Below are 14,670 nucleotides of genomic sequence, written 5' to 3'. Positions count from 1 at the left end.
TAAAGGTACGTGTTCAGTGATGGCATGAATATGAAAACATGCAAATTAGTTTGCAAATGCAAATTTGCTCATGTCCAGGGTGACTAACTTCCAGTGAACCTGATGCATGCAAAGGGAGTGCAGAAAATGACAGTCCAGTGTGTGCAAAGAGACCATAGGAAATGAGGCTTGGTAAGCCAGATGTTAAATGGTTAGATTTCAAAAAAATTGCATAGCAGATTGTTGGAATTTTACTGTACTGTGTTAGCAATCTTCTAGTGCTCTTGACTCGATGTCTGAAGGCCAAGAGGATTGGAAATCGATTGCTAAAACCTTTACAATTTTCAACCTGAATTTGAATTGCCTGAAAGGATTTCATCAAGGCTGGCAAATTATCTACTTTGAAAAAATCCTAAACCTATTTCCTCACACATCCAATATTTTACATGCCTATCCCTTAACCGTAACACCTGACTCTTTTGTAAAGGCATTAATTCTGAACCATTTCAACACCTTCTAACTCTGCAAGGTTAAATTTGTCTAAAACAAGGAAATTAATAGTTTGTTGTTGAACAAAATGTGACGTCGTTGATACCACATCAACTTTTCAGTTGTTTTCATCAAAAATTTGGTTCTTTCTAGTGTGCAGCATCTGGGTAAACACAAATTAGAACCTCTGGTCCTGCTTTTTAATTTTTTTAAATCTAAGTGTAGGACTTAGTTCTTTCTGCCCATGGTATTGGTTCGCAGATGGATCATAAACTCTGGTTACTTATCCTCTTTCCTGTAACCCATCCCAGAAATGAATGATATTTTTGAACCTGGCATCAGAAAGGTAAATCATCTTCAAGTCATGTTTTTCACTAAAGAAGCAATTTTGTCTCCTTGCTTCACAACTTCTCAATTGTACACATTCTCCAGCTGAATTTGCCCAACAAAAGCATGCAAAAATACACACAAATTTGAATAAACATGAACAATGCATACAAACACACAAACATAATGAAAATCAGACATGCACACAGACACACAAGCAGATAAATTCTCACTCAGGTAAGTATATACATAGAAAAAGGCATAAAAGGATATAAAAAAATGAAGATCTGCACAGACCATAAAACTTACATACACAGGTATACAAATAAAAAATTTACATAGAAATATCCAGTATAAGTGTATACTCCTGCACTCACATGCAAGTATGTCCAGATCAATTCATACACTCAAGCCAAAACCACATCCATACACCTGTAAGCGTGTAAGCGTGTGAACCACTGGCTGTGCGATTTCAAATAACACAAAATGTGTATGATTATGCATGTACAAGGAAAATAGATATGTATATTAGATATTCATAAACAAACATTAATAGATCTAGCTTGCCAATCTGATTAATTGTACCTAATTTATCGAAATATAACTTCATTAAAAGGCAATCTAGGAAGTTAGCTTTTATCACTCCTGAAATAAGTTATTTAATAAGTAACTGCACAGGTACGAACAAAAGACATATACCGATTCTCCATCAAATGTATAAATGTCCGAAATGGTCACCCAAAGGTTTATTTAATTAAAAAGAACACTTTGATCAGCCCTCCTAAGGCCTAAAAGCTGTATTGCAAAAGAAGTCCATACTGGGCCGGGCCTCGATCGAGGCTTCAGCCTTAAATGAGACCGGAGGTCTTTCCTAAAGCTGCTGCTGCTTCTTCTAAAATTTACCTTGATGAACGGCAACATTACAACCGTGTCCGTCACAGTAAACTAGGGGGTTCTCAGCCCAGCCTCTCTCATCTGAGCAAACGCAACAGCCGCCAATCATCTCCTTCATATTTGAAAAGTCAGCCGGAAGTCCACTGGAAACCATCTACGAGTAGAAGAGGAAAAAGAACGGGCAGAAAGGGGGGGAAAAACGGGAGTAGAATCTTGTTTTTAAAATTCACACCCCACATTGTTTTAGACCCATTTTGACGGGGGCCTGCCACCACACGCAGCCCGCACTCAGGCTGCCCGAGCAGCGCGAGCAGGCGCACTGACAGCCCACGAGGGCAGCGAAATTCAAACAGAGCGTGTTTGGAGGGGGGAGGGCGGAGGAATGGGAAGGTGCGCGAGAATGCTTCACGCGCAACTGAAACTGATAACGGAAACTGCGCGAGCCTTCCAGCACCGCGCGTTATGTTTGTTTGCATGCTCGCGTGTGTGTGTGTGTATGGGGAGAGGCGGGGTGTTTAACCATCTCAAATGACTGACGGCTCCTGAGCCAATAGGCGGGCTGAGTTGGGACGTTCGATCAAACCATTCCAGAACACGCCAGTCCGAGATGCCAAACTCGGCTTCCGGTGCTCGGCGTTTTTTTTGCGCGCTCGCGCGCTCATTGATGGTGTGAATGGGCATTGTGGGTATATAAATGAGCCACAGCCGGAACGAGCGAAGGTTAAAGGTGACTCACTCAACCTATCGTTACCCACGTGAATCAGGCTAAGTAGTTGCAGATCCAACATTTGAGTTTCAGAGTGCTGTAGAGGGGGGATCTGGAAAGTTACAAGTAGTTTAATTTTTTTTCTCGTTTTTTTTTCCTTAAAAATACGGATTTGCTGCAACTTTTTAAAACTATAAATATGCCGGGAAATACAACACAAAGAATAAAAAAACAAATTTTCATGTTGCGGTAATCACCCCGTTCACGGTAGGTTCGCTAAATTTGCAAAAAAATACGCTACAAGCTTGTTAAAATATTTTACTTGATATACATGGATAACCAAATATAGAACCAACAACTGATTAGATTAAAGTTGTTTTTTTTATATCATGAGTCAAAACTGTTTAGATAAATAAAATGACAATACTGAAATAGAAAGAAACGTAGGGATGAAATTTCTCAATGAGATGTGTTGGACATTGCTGATTGCAAACACGCTGTTTATAAAAAGCTTCAGCAGAAATCTTTATCTTTGTTGGTACTTTTCCAGATATCTATGTATTTATAAACAAATTAATGGAGTGTTTTGGATTCCACTTCCATGCCATTGAAGCCAAAAATAAGGTTTACTTTTAATGTACTATTGTGTATTTTGAGTAAAACACGATCTCCAAGTATTTACAAATTTGATGATCTTTAATTATATTCACTTTTGTCAAAATTAAGTTTCTTTAATTTCTTAAGATATTATTTCTGATATTAAATCTTGCGAGATTAAAAGGGAATACCGCGTGCTTTGAGACGATGAATTCGTGAAAACCAGTCTATTTCTGCAGGAAACCTTAGAAAATGTGCTTTGTTCGATCCAGAGTGTATTGAACCTCCAACTTCATTCTCATTGAAATCTTAAAAAATGAAATTTATATTTAATCTAGATGCTTACATTCCTTAAGACAATTTAAACAACTAGTGACTAAAAATATGCAATTGATTTTCGAGATCGGGGATGAATTCCCTTTGTTTCTGCCCTGCTCCCCACGAACCCAGCAACGGCGTGTTTTGGAAATGCTTACCTTCTGTGCTTTAAGATCGACAAAAGTGTTTCCGTGCATATTAGATCTCAAGAAGCTCGCCGACGGTACCTATAAATACAGCAAACGGTGTTTAATGCACGACATATTTTCCTAATCTTGTTGTTTCTTTAAAGGCTGCCTTGCCGAGCACGTTGTTGCAGTAAGTTGGCCCCCGCCTTCTGAATCGGTTACGTTACGACCCTCTAGTCCATCCTAATTCTGCGGCTGCCAGTCGAATTGAATGTCGAACTTTCAAAGGAAGTGGCCTACAACTCCATTAAGAACCCAGAAAATATTTTTTTCTTTAAAATTTACTTTACTTTTGTATCGTTGATTTTTGCAGTTGTTTAAATTTGATTGAAGTTAACGCCTTTTAAACATAATCTGTAATGAAAAAAATACATCACAAGAGATTGTCCCCAAGTCCCAATATTGCAAAAGTAGCTTTTACATTTGAACCAAATCGATCTGTTTCTGTTTATTTTAAGGCACAATCAATGCACTACATTGAAAAACCTCGCAAAGTTTTAAGACTGCACTGTATTTTGAATTCAACTGGGCAGAAGTAAATTGCACTTCCGAATAAATGTTAAATGTAACTATCGAAATTGTTCGCTCTACACTGTCAATTTACTTGAACTTATAGAAACATATCTGCAAGGAAAATATGAATCTACCTCAACTTTATAGCAGATTTAGAGCAAAAAACGGATTTGAATTTGTCCTGTGTATGGGGACCAACTATGATTTTTTTAGATGCTGCCATCATTGATTATTATACAGCCACAAGGTAATCTTTCACAAACTGCGCTTTCTAAAAATCCAATTACGTGTGAATTTTATAACGTGATTAGGAATTTAAATTATACTTTTCAGTATAAGCTAAGTGGTCACAATACGATAATAGTAATATAATTTAAACTTTTATTCTCTTTGGGTAGCAGTGCAAAATTGTATAATGTAATATTTGTATTTATGTAAACGTACATTTGATCGTCACAATGTATTGTTAGTTGAACACCGAGTCTATCAAAGTATTAGGTCTATCCATTAAATTGAACGATTAATATAGGTTGCTGAAAAATATTTACGTTTTAAATGCTTAAATTAAGGCAAGTTCAGTCGAATTATATCGAATTATAATGTTATTAATGACATTCCTACTTCTTGCCAACTGACTGAGTTAACCATTTCTTACGTCATTTAACTGATTTATACTGCATTCGAAATTTGTCGCTGACTAAAATCCTCGAAACTTGCTTGTTTGGATTTTTTTCATCATAATCTCTTGGTTCACGAGAAAATTCGAAATTGCTATCTTATTTCTCTTGATACCTACTACGTGAACGTTGATACTTGTGAGAGGCGTATAGTCCCCTCTTTAGCTGCTTTATTTCTTGCTCGACCATTATCAGTGAGAAAGGGCGTCTTTTCTTTTTAGCAGAATGCACACTCTGATGGTCTGTTGAGAACAAAGCCTCCCCAGCCCCCCTTTGCATGTTCAATGCTTTGCAAATTTAGAAAGGCTGCATTGAGTTCGGGATAGGTCAGGGGGCAGGAGAGGGGTAGAAAGGTCAACACATTTTGATTATGGGTCAGTAGACAATTGGCATACAGTCTATATGCAAGTAAAATAGAACAAATTCCTGATGGAAATCCATCCTGGATGGTTTAAGTCACATTTAACGTTCATTTTTTTTGCAAGCAATTTTTTTTCTTTGACATCTTTTTCACATAACATATTTCAAAGGACTTACAAAAACAGGAACATTATGTAAATGTTCTGTGCCAACTGATGCATTTATAAAGTGTCACTTTTCGCAGTCTTTAAAATTTGCCACTTAAGTGATACTGCACCACACACAGGATGGTTCCTTGTTTTTAACAGTAAGGCATTAAGGCAAACACATTTACAGTGGTTTATCATTGAAGAGAGTTGCAGAAAACAACATTCTCTAAACAAATTTACAATATTAACTTAAATTTTAATGTAATATTGAGCTATAATATTGAACTTTTCTCCTGTATTGACTCTCAACTATCATTTGTACTCCATCCCACATTCAAATGTAATCTGTAGTCATTTCTGGGTGAAAAGATCGTTCTGATCTAATTATTGGTTTGCTACTTGTTGGGTTTTTTTATTACATTCATAAAAGTTTAATTAGTTGATAAAATGTGCCATTAAAACATTTACTTATCAATATAACTTACATATTTTGGCTACTGAGTGGCTCTAAATGCTCTGAAGTGTACTTTTAAAGTACAAATTTCAACGGTGCAGCTGATTTGCATGGTTGTAAAAACATACTTCGATGAATAAAGCCTTTTTGACCAAGGAGGAAACCAAGAAATCACTCTTCATGTGTGTGAATTGTGTCTCTTTCTGTTGGTGTGTGTAAAAAAAACTAGACTCTACCTATAAACAATGGTGAACCATCCTACAAGTATATGAAGTTAAACAATCTACTCGTCTCTCTATTAGAAGTAAAATTAATAAATAAGATTTGTTGACAAGTGAAACAGAAGCTGTTGATAAACAATTTTATCCAAACACAGATGGCATTTAGGTTTTAAAACAACAACACTTTGCTCTCCTCTTTGTGATTAAGCTGTTTGTAATTGAATTGAAATACAGCAACAATATTTCTCAGAATATATATAAAACAGTACTAGATTATGTTCTTTGTAATTCAAGATCACATTTGATTTGCCATGTTGGTAGAATAGATATCTTGTTTGACAGTTGTATTTCACTAACTATTTTCCCAGTTAAACCCATATGCAGAAAATATTTTGTGTTTATTTTATCTTAGCATCTGAATGTAGCCAATTATTACTTTAAAATTCTTTTTATGTCACTGTTCCAAATTATATTTAATTCAAACCTTGCTTAACGTCTCAAATGGGGAGTTATATTTATCTGTGAAAATCACCTGCTATTGTAATTAGAACAATCAGTTTTGTTCTATGAAGGATGTTGCTGTCGCTGAGATCAAATCACTTACAGTGGTCTTATATTTGATTAAAATGACAGGCAGCCACCTTGCTGTGTTGTCTCGCAGTTATCAACTCGGACATCTAGGCGTGGGATGAAAATCTATGTAAAACCTGTGTGTAGCTGGTGGATGAAAATCTATGTAGAACCTGTGTGTAGCTGTGTTTTCCTTATGTTTTAATCAAGCATTTTAATCCTGTTATGATGCAACTTGGGTGATTAAAACAAAAAACACCAGCTCGACATGTATCGAGCTATGCGGAGGCAACCTGCCTTTCGTGTATTAAAAGATGGGCCTCGAAGAGCTTTCTTTCAGATTCAACCCCTTGTTCCTAAACAGCCTTGGATATACGACGTTTAGTGATGTGCAAGAGCGACCTGTCATTTTCTGTCAAATATTGATGGTGACAAAAACAACTGATGGCAGAATTAAGCAGCAAAAAAATGGTTGTATAAAATGCAAGTAATGACAGTAATTGTTCAGTAATTTTATGAATTATAAGTGGAAATTGTTAAATACGTCTTCGTTATTCTCATTTTCATTTTAGTCTTTACAATAGTTCCCTAAATGCCTTGCGTGCCCCAAATGGACGGCCATTACATGTTATGCCCTCATGGTCCCTATGATCCAGTTTTATCCATTACATCAGCCAGCATAAATTTTAAAGCGATTTGATGATCAGTCCATTGTAGTAACCGTCAACATATTAAATAATAAGGAAAATTATTTGTGCATAGAATTTTCTATATTTTCTGTTGCCTTGTGTAACATATCGTGCAAGTCGTAACCCAAAATCCCTTTAATACCAATCAATATTATCAGAGTGGTGATGAAAATTATGTTGTAAAGATGACCTATACTTGAGCGAAGCACAACTATTATGAATAAGTCCGTGTTTTGACACATTTTATGATGCTGTGAGCCTAAAAATTCATACAGACCCAAACCGTTTAAGCAGAAGGCTAATAAAGAAGCATTAAAGATCTGCTTGTCGTCAGCAATAACTGCAATGATGCGTTGTCTGGTGCATTGACCATTAAATGAAGTTTGATTGTAGAAATAACTAGCGCCCTTTCATCGCTTCAGTAACCCATCGCCCCTTTCTGCTGTTTAGTACTGTCGCGCCGCGAAAAACGCTTCTGCTCCGTCTCTTCTGCACTGGGTGGCACTAATTTTCAGACTTAGTCTCGGATTGCTTAAAAGTTTGCACGTAGACCTTTTTGCTGACGATCTATAATCCACTATGTTCGATTTTGCACTTTGAGAATAGTGCTTAGCAATTGTGTACAAAGCTTCATGTATACCTAAACGCTGAACTGCCGTGCAAGGTCTTTTGCACGCTGCAGTCAGCAATCGAGTCCCTTTCTTTTGACCAGGCAGTTAAGAAGACCTAAAATAAGCTTAAATTATTAAGATATTAAATGTTTGTATTACGTCGTGTTTTCTCCAGTGTAGCAAAATACAAAGTTTTATGTCGTTACCGACGTCGTCACAGCAGTTTCCAGATACCTGCTTCTCTAGTAACGAGGTGGCCATTGTGAAAACGGGATTTCTGCGAAAAGCACAGAATACGCTGCCTGCTTACGTCCAGTAGCAGAAAGGAACTTAATTTTACTTTAATTTGCTATATTCCTGTACATATATAAAATAAGGTCTGTGTAGCACTATGAGATCCATGTTTTAGATCTTTATAGATGTTATGTTAATATGCTACATGAACTGCGAGGAAGTTCGCTAGTCTGATTATTGAGGGACTGTTGCTATACCATACTTATCACACGAAGATCTTTGTATGTGTTTGCGAGAAGGAAATGCATGTTACATTGAAGTAGTCTCCGCTGAAGACCGTTTTCCTCTTTCAGAAACGTTAACACGATTTTAAAATGTTTTGTGTAAATTATAGATTCATATTTTCTGTAATTAATCTAATTATTAAAGTTAGAAAGTTTCACCTAATACAGGTTCTCTTTTAATGAGTTCATTCAATGAGCATGGTTTTGAAGAATGGAAAGAAAAAGCAGAGCACTTAGCTAGTTGTAGACATGCACCAAACATTACTGTGCTACGGTATGCTCAAGCAAGGTTGCTAATTCATCGGGCAGATAACAGTTCAGCAATGAAATGATATATGCACGACTACATAGTTTTACAATTATATTCATTTTGGGATATTCTACTATTTTCCACATCAAATTGTTAAACACGTGTTGACAAGTCAATAAAACAAAATGCAAAAAAAATTCTATTTATCTCCCTGAGAGCGCTCAATCCTGAGCTACATTTGATACGAACTCTACGCAAAACCTGGAACGGTGATATTTCACACAAGGACGAAATTTTTTTTATTACAAACAATATGATATTGTTAGTGCCTTATTAAAGAAAATTAGACTCTTTGGACTGAAAGGAAAATGCGATTGTTAGCCTTTGGTAAAAGAGAGGCCGTCTTTCTTCAAAAATATATAATAAAATGCACAATGTCTCCATCAAATATTTTGCATAGCATAGTCTGACCTGTACAATGCGAAAAGTCGCGTTTAAACTATTAAGTTCATTTTCATATGTATTTATATCAACAACGTCGGAAAGCACAATAAATAAATGTATAAAATAACCCAGGTAGCTTGCGGCTGCTGGAGCGCTCTTTAGGATGATTTTTTTTCAGGGGAGGGGGGAATATATTAAAGATTTGCATACTAACTGTATTTACTTCAGCAAGAGGGTGGGAGTATAAGGATATGCTAATTAGAGGGGGATTTTTGGAAGGGGGTGGAATATCAATTTTTATTGCATCACCTGTCAGTGGCATCCAATCAGAGCTGGCTTTAGGGGAATTAATTGATGAAGGTGTCTCCCGACGAGCTCACTTCACTCTGTCATCTTATTTGTGGGAGAAGCAGCGGCGGGAATAGCAGCTGCATTTCTCTCTCTCTCCCTCTCTCTCTCTCTCTCTCTCTCTCTCTCTCCCTCCCTCTCTCTTTCTCTCTCTCTCTCTTCCCCTTTCTCTCTCTCCCTCCCTCTTTCTCTCTCTCTCTTCATTCTCTCTCATATATTAGAGTATATTCATGAGTATTTCGAATAATTAAAAGATTGCAGGTACAGCAATACGCCTAACGTGAAATATACGCTGCATAAGAATAACGTGTGATGCTGCTTTTTAAATTTATAGTTATGTGTTACAATACCATATGCTATGTATTAAATATAATCCCAAAGTTTTTTTATATGAACAGTTGTATCAGAAGGAATAATTATATGTGTTTTTAAACAGGATGCCATGAGGAATGTCGAATTCCGCAGTCGATGTTTTTTTTCAGCGAATGTGGGACAGAATTTAGGTGTCGATATGGGAGACTTGGAATCGGGTTATGAAGAGGTGGATGGTGTGAGACTTGGTTACCTTATAATTAAGGGGAAACAAATGTTTGCGCTTTCCCAAGTATTCACTAATCTGCTGAAAAATATACCCAGGACAACTGTACACAAAAGGATGGACCATCTAAACGTGAAGAAACATCACTGCGATTTGGAAGAATTAAGAAAACTCAAGGCAATAAATTCTATTGCTTTTCATGCAGCTAAATGCACTCTGATTTCTCGGGAAGATGTGGAAGCCCTGTACACTTCTTGTAAAACCGAACGAGTTCTTAAGACTAAGAGGAGAAAAATAAATAGAACATTGTTATCAACGGACCTCAAACAGGAAAAGGCCCCCACTGATCGCTACGCAAGTTTTTTGAAAGAGAACAAAGTTTGGTTGAGTTTGAATGGAAAACCGCAGCCTTTGGCTGGAATTAGCCGGACTTTGCAAGGAGGCGGCAGCTCGCTACCGGCCTCCAATCTACCTCAATTCTACAGCAAATTTACCAGCCACAGTTACACAGAAATGGTCCGATCACATTGCAAAGCCCCCCAAAACTACGAAACCGCTGAAATATCAAGTAACTGTGTGGCATTTCACACAAATCACTCCTTATTTCGGAGCATGATTTGCCGACATCCCGTATTTTACCAATCCGCCATCGCCTATTATCCTAAGTCTCCAAATGCTACCGGGTTAACGTATTATTTCAGGCGCAAAAGTTCGTGTGAAATCACTCAGAAACATTCGGGGAGTTCAAGCACTGCCAAGCGAATCTTGCTGGCGGCAGCTGCTCCTAAATCTTACAAAACTAAAGGAGGGGATCAGTGCTTGAATAAATTTCATCTCGCCAACGGACTGCATTGTAACCAGGGGCCCTTGCAAGAAAGCTGCAGTAGCGATTCCGAGACCAGCTCCTTCTCTGATCGAGCAGACAACGACTCGGACTTTGGATCGAGTTTGTCGAGTTCCAGCAACTCGGTTTCTTCGGACGAAGAAGAGGAGGACTCTGTGTCCGAATCCTCCGACGTAACCTCGGCCAGTGACGAAGACAGCTCCTCCGAATCGGATTCTAGCTCCGTTTCCAGCCAAGTTTCACTTCAAAGCATTCGATTCAGGCGCACCAGTTTCTCGAGCATCTGCAGTAAACCTCTTGTTTTAACGCAGCCGAATTTCCACTACCAGTTTCAAGCCAAAAACAATAATGTGGTGTATGAAACAGCCGGTAACGATCTCCTAGAAGGAAGAACTTCACATTGTAATTTAAAGTCCTCGGCTGTTGTGAAGAGAAATGAGCAGAACTGGACTATCAAGTCACATAACGTGTGCTGCTCTACTGGCTATGGAAGTTGCGTGGCCGAGATAAATAACGACAGGATATCCGAGTTTCCATTCCCACATACTGAAATTTCACAATATCTAAAGAGGACTGAATCGACAATTAACCGTGCTGCAGAAGGGGGGCCTTCACCTAGCCCAAAGGGAAACACCGAGTTTCCACAACAAAGAACATTAACAGAGTCGAGGAAATGCCTTGGAGCATCTATATCACACTGCGCAGAAGAAAACAATGTGACAATAGTGTCCGAGCCTCAAGACAATGATTCCCCATTAGCAGTAAATGTAGAAAAAGAATCGAAAATCATCGCACTATCCTCGGCTTTCCAGAGTTTAAATGCGGACTGTAGTCAGGGGCCTGCCATTCACATTCACAAGGACGATGTAGACAGGGGGAAAACAATTATGCACAATATTACAGTTAAACTGGAAGAAAATAGCTGCGAGGAAGAATACGGATATATGACTCAACACCCTAGAAAGAAACTCAAGTACGCGTGCAATGTATCGAAGCAAGCAGTAACCACTTTAAGTGAGAATAAAATGCGAGACTGTGTTTCGACGAAGGCGAAAGAAAGCTATGTGTGCACTGAAAACGCTACCAATTCCCAAAACGCATCCAGACGAAGCGAAGACCTTCACAGCACTTTAAACATTCCAATTTTAGAAGACTGCGAATTTCGAAATGGTGCGAGAATAAGAAGGAATTACAGGACTTTAGTGCTGGGGAAACAGCATACTTTGCAAAGCTCATCAGTCAAAACAATTGTGAAATCAGAGAATCCGCGTCTCACAGGTAAACCAGATGTGCATGAAGGAACACTAGAAGAATTTGCTGGTACAAATAAACGTAAGCGAGTAGCCAATGGTGTAGCATCCACGTTGAAAAGGCCATTTAATTTCATGGCAAATTTTCCCTCTCCACCGTCACTAATTATTGGCAACGATGGGGATTTGTGCCCTGCGTATTCACTGAACTCTACCAAGGATCCCGAAGCACCTCAGAAGGCCCATCCTGTGTGGAAATGGCAGATGGGTGGTGCAGCAATACCTCTCCCGCCTAGCCATAAATTCAGACGATTTAACTTATGAAAGGGATATTTTGGATTAAAAAAACTTTGCCTCTGCGAAATATATATATATATATATATATATTAAAATACTTTTCTGGTTTCTTTGTCATGACTACGACCGGATATTAAATCTCGACAAAAAAAGCAAAATTTCATATTGGAATAATGTTCTAGAAAACCGAAAACATTTCGAGTGGATTATCCTTTTAATTTACCAAACACCGCTATCTGCTGACCGAGGCATTCCGCAGTACACTTTGTGAACTACTAATGTCACTTTGAGGTTGTTTTACGGTTGTTTTCGAACAGTTAAAATAAAATTATTTCAATGTTCAAAATATAAGTCAGTACCTCCACAAGATTACTGCAAAATGTACGTCACGAGTCGACATTGTGAAATGTTAGAAAATGAGCCATTAAATGTATGCACTACAGTTTTAAATCGCAAATGACTTTATGTTTTGCCTGAGTGATTGATTATACTGCATTGGAACCACAGCAAAGTATGAACGTTGTTTAACTTAAAAAAAAACCTACCTTCATCTGAATCAATATGGCGGACAGATTATATAAAATAAGCCTGTACATTGAAAAGAGTCCCCATCCTTGGTGCTTAGATAGATAAGAACAAGCAGGTTACTGATTTCAAAGCTTTGTTGCTTTTAGTCTTTAACCGTAAAATAATTGCTTTAAATGTTTACCTCTGGAACCCTGAGACTGGCTAAATCCTTAATGCTAACTTTGTACATTATTGCATACAGATAACAAAGATAAAACAAAATAAAATCACTAAAAACTAGTAAATATAAAGTATAATCAATCAAGCCAGGGGCCTTTACTTTTCATTTTGAGCATTTAGGCAATGAATGAACAACACGGGCACATAATTCATCTTGCAACGTATAGCTTTTGGACTTACAAAATAGCAAGAAACTAAAATTCTGCATAAGACTCAGATATTCAACGTTCAGAAAAGACACCAGAAATAGTGCAAATGACAATCAGATTGCTGTACTTACATTTACATCTAAAGATAGAAACTCAATAATGTAAGATGCATTGCAAAAATTTAGGTGAGACAACTATTTACTGTCTTTAGGGACTTCATTCATTGAGAAAGTCTAAAACAGAGTTTGCACTGTTAATGTTACATAATTTAGCCTTGCAATGAAAAGTATGACAGGTGATAAAGATGTGCTTTGATTACAGTTGTTTCATTTTACAGTAGTATAATATGTTATGATTTACATAGTCCTAGAAATGTAAGGGGTGAATTTGCATGGCATTTTAACATAGAAATTACAATTGTTTAAATTGACAAGCAGTGTGTTAATTAGGTATTTTGCACTTAATGAGGAAGTTTTAGGTCTCTGAAAAATACAGATGTTGTAAAGTTTGTAAAAACCTGTATCAAAGGGATATGCAAAAAGTTAATGATGAAGGAAAAGTGTTGCATTCTGGCATTGCAAACATAAGTGTCTGGATCTCTAAAAATTGATAATAAGAAAATATTCTAGTGATGGTGTATTTATTTTTTCATGATGCATAACCAGACTTGGCATTCCGTGTATTACAATGGCAAGTGAATAACAGAAACTTAAAATGAAAGTTATCATGTTATTTAGGTTTCATCTGTGTAGGAACTTGCATTATTCACATTCATATATCCATAGAAATACCACATGAATACTAGTCAGAATTTATAGAATAAAAGTACACTGGCAACTAACTGCGCTGCTAAGCGGTGTCAGTGGATACCACTTTGAATCCCACTATCACCACAAACCAGTCCCTTATTATATCTCTCAAGGTCACTTGATATTTGAAACAGACAGTGGGTAATTTCAGCTTTCAATACTATCCTCTATGCTTCGCATGCTCTGTTAGTGTAGACTTTAAAAAATGAAACATTTTACTACATTGGGAAAAGCAGAAGCTTTTAATATAACCTAATGTAACATAACAATTTTATTCCTAATCCATGTACATAGAGAGAAAATTTCAACCAGCAAAATGCATGACACATTGCTTATTTAAGTTAATGTGCTGCTAACTGTAGAGCACTTTGCCATTGCTGACATATGTGACTTATTAGCAGTCTATGTTGCAATGATTTATCCTAAGAGTCTTGGTTTTAAAATGGTTGTTTTCATTGGTCAAACCCTGATTAAAGAACATTTCAAATATAGTTTAAATTAGCCAAAGAATAACACCCCACAAATTTTACTTCCTATAAAATTACTATATTTTGTCTCATTTACCACAAGGCTCAACAATTATTTACCAGACAACCATAATTTAATGAATGAAGGTATTTCCACATTAGTAAATACCAATTTGGTAGGTAAACAATATTTTAAATAGATTCACGTGCATGATGTAGTTAAATGCATTTTTGATGTTGCAACAAAGTAGCACAGTACCAACACTG

General features: G+C 37.1%; 2 protein-coding genes across 6 annotated transcripts in view; one reads left to right on the top strand and one right to left on the bottom strand.

Annotated features, from left to right (window-relative positions):
• mllt10 (MLLT10 histone lysine methyltransferase DOT1L cofactor) overlaps positions 1-2,120 on the bottom strand; it is a 288,280-nt gene extending 286,160 nt beyond the window's left edge. For 2 of the 5 annotated variants that reach the window (XM_072253812.1, XM_072253814.1), the window contains exon 1: positions 1,699-2,117. In XM_072253812.1, the coding sequence (XP_072109913.1) occupies positions 1,699-1,843 (145 nt within the window). In that variant the 5' untranslated portion in view covers positions 1,844-2,117. Of the gene's footprint in view, positions 1-1,698 lie in introns of all 5 variants that reach the window. The other 3 variants (XM_072253815.1, XM_072253813.1, XM_072253811.1) reach the window with 3 other exon arrangements.
• A 7,232-nt stretch (positions 2,121-9,352) lies between these two features.
• On the top strand, positions 9,353-13,718 carry skida1 (SKI/DACH domain containing 1). Its single transcript, XM_072253809.1, has 2 exons — positions 9,353-9,563; positions 9,739-13,718. The coding sequence occupies exon 2, from the start codon at positions 9,745-9,747 to the stop codon at positions 12,256-12,258; it is 2,514 nt and encodes an 837-aa protein (XP_072109910.1). The 5' UTR covers positions 9,353-9,563; positions 9,739-9,744; the 3' UTR covers positions 12,259-13,718.
• Positions 13,719-14,670: the final 952 nt, after the last annotated feature.

The sequence above is a fragment of the Mobula birostris genome, chromosome 3, assembly GCF_030028105.1.
Source record: "Mobula birostris isolate sMobBir1 chromosome 3, sMobBir1.hap1, whole genome shotgun sequence".
NCBI lineage: Eukaryota > Metazoa > Chordata > Chondrichthyes > Myliobatiformes > Myliobatidae > Mobula > Mobula birostris.
Note: the sequence above shows the minus strand (reverse complement) of the source record. Positions and strands in the feature narration are given on the sequence as shown.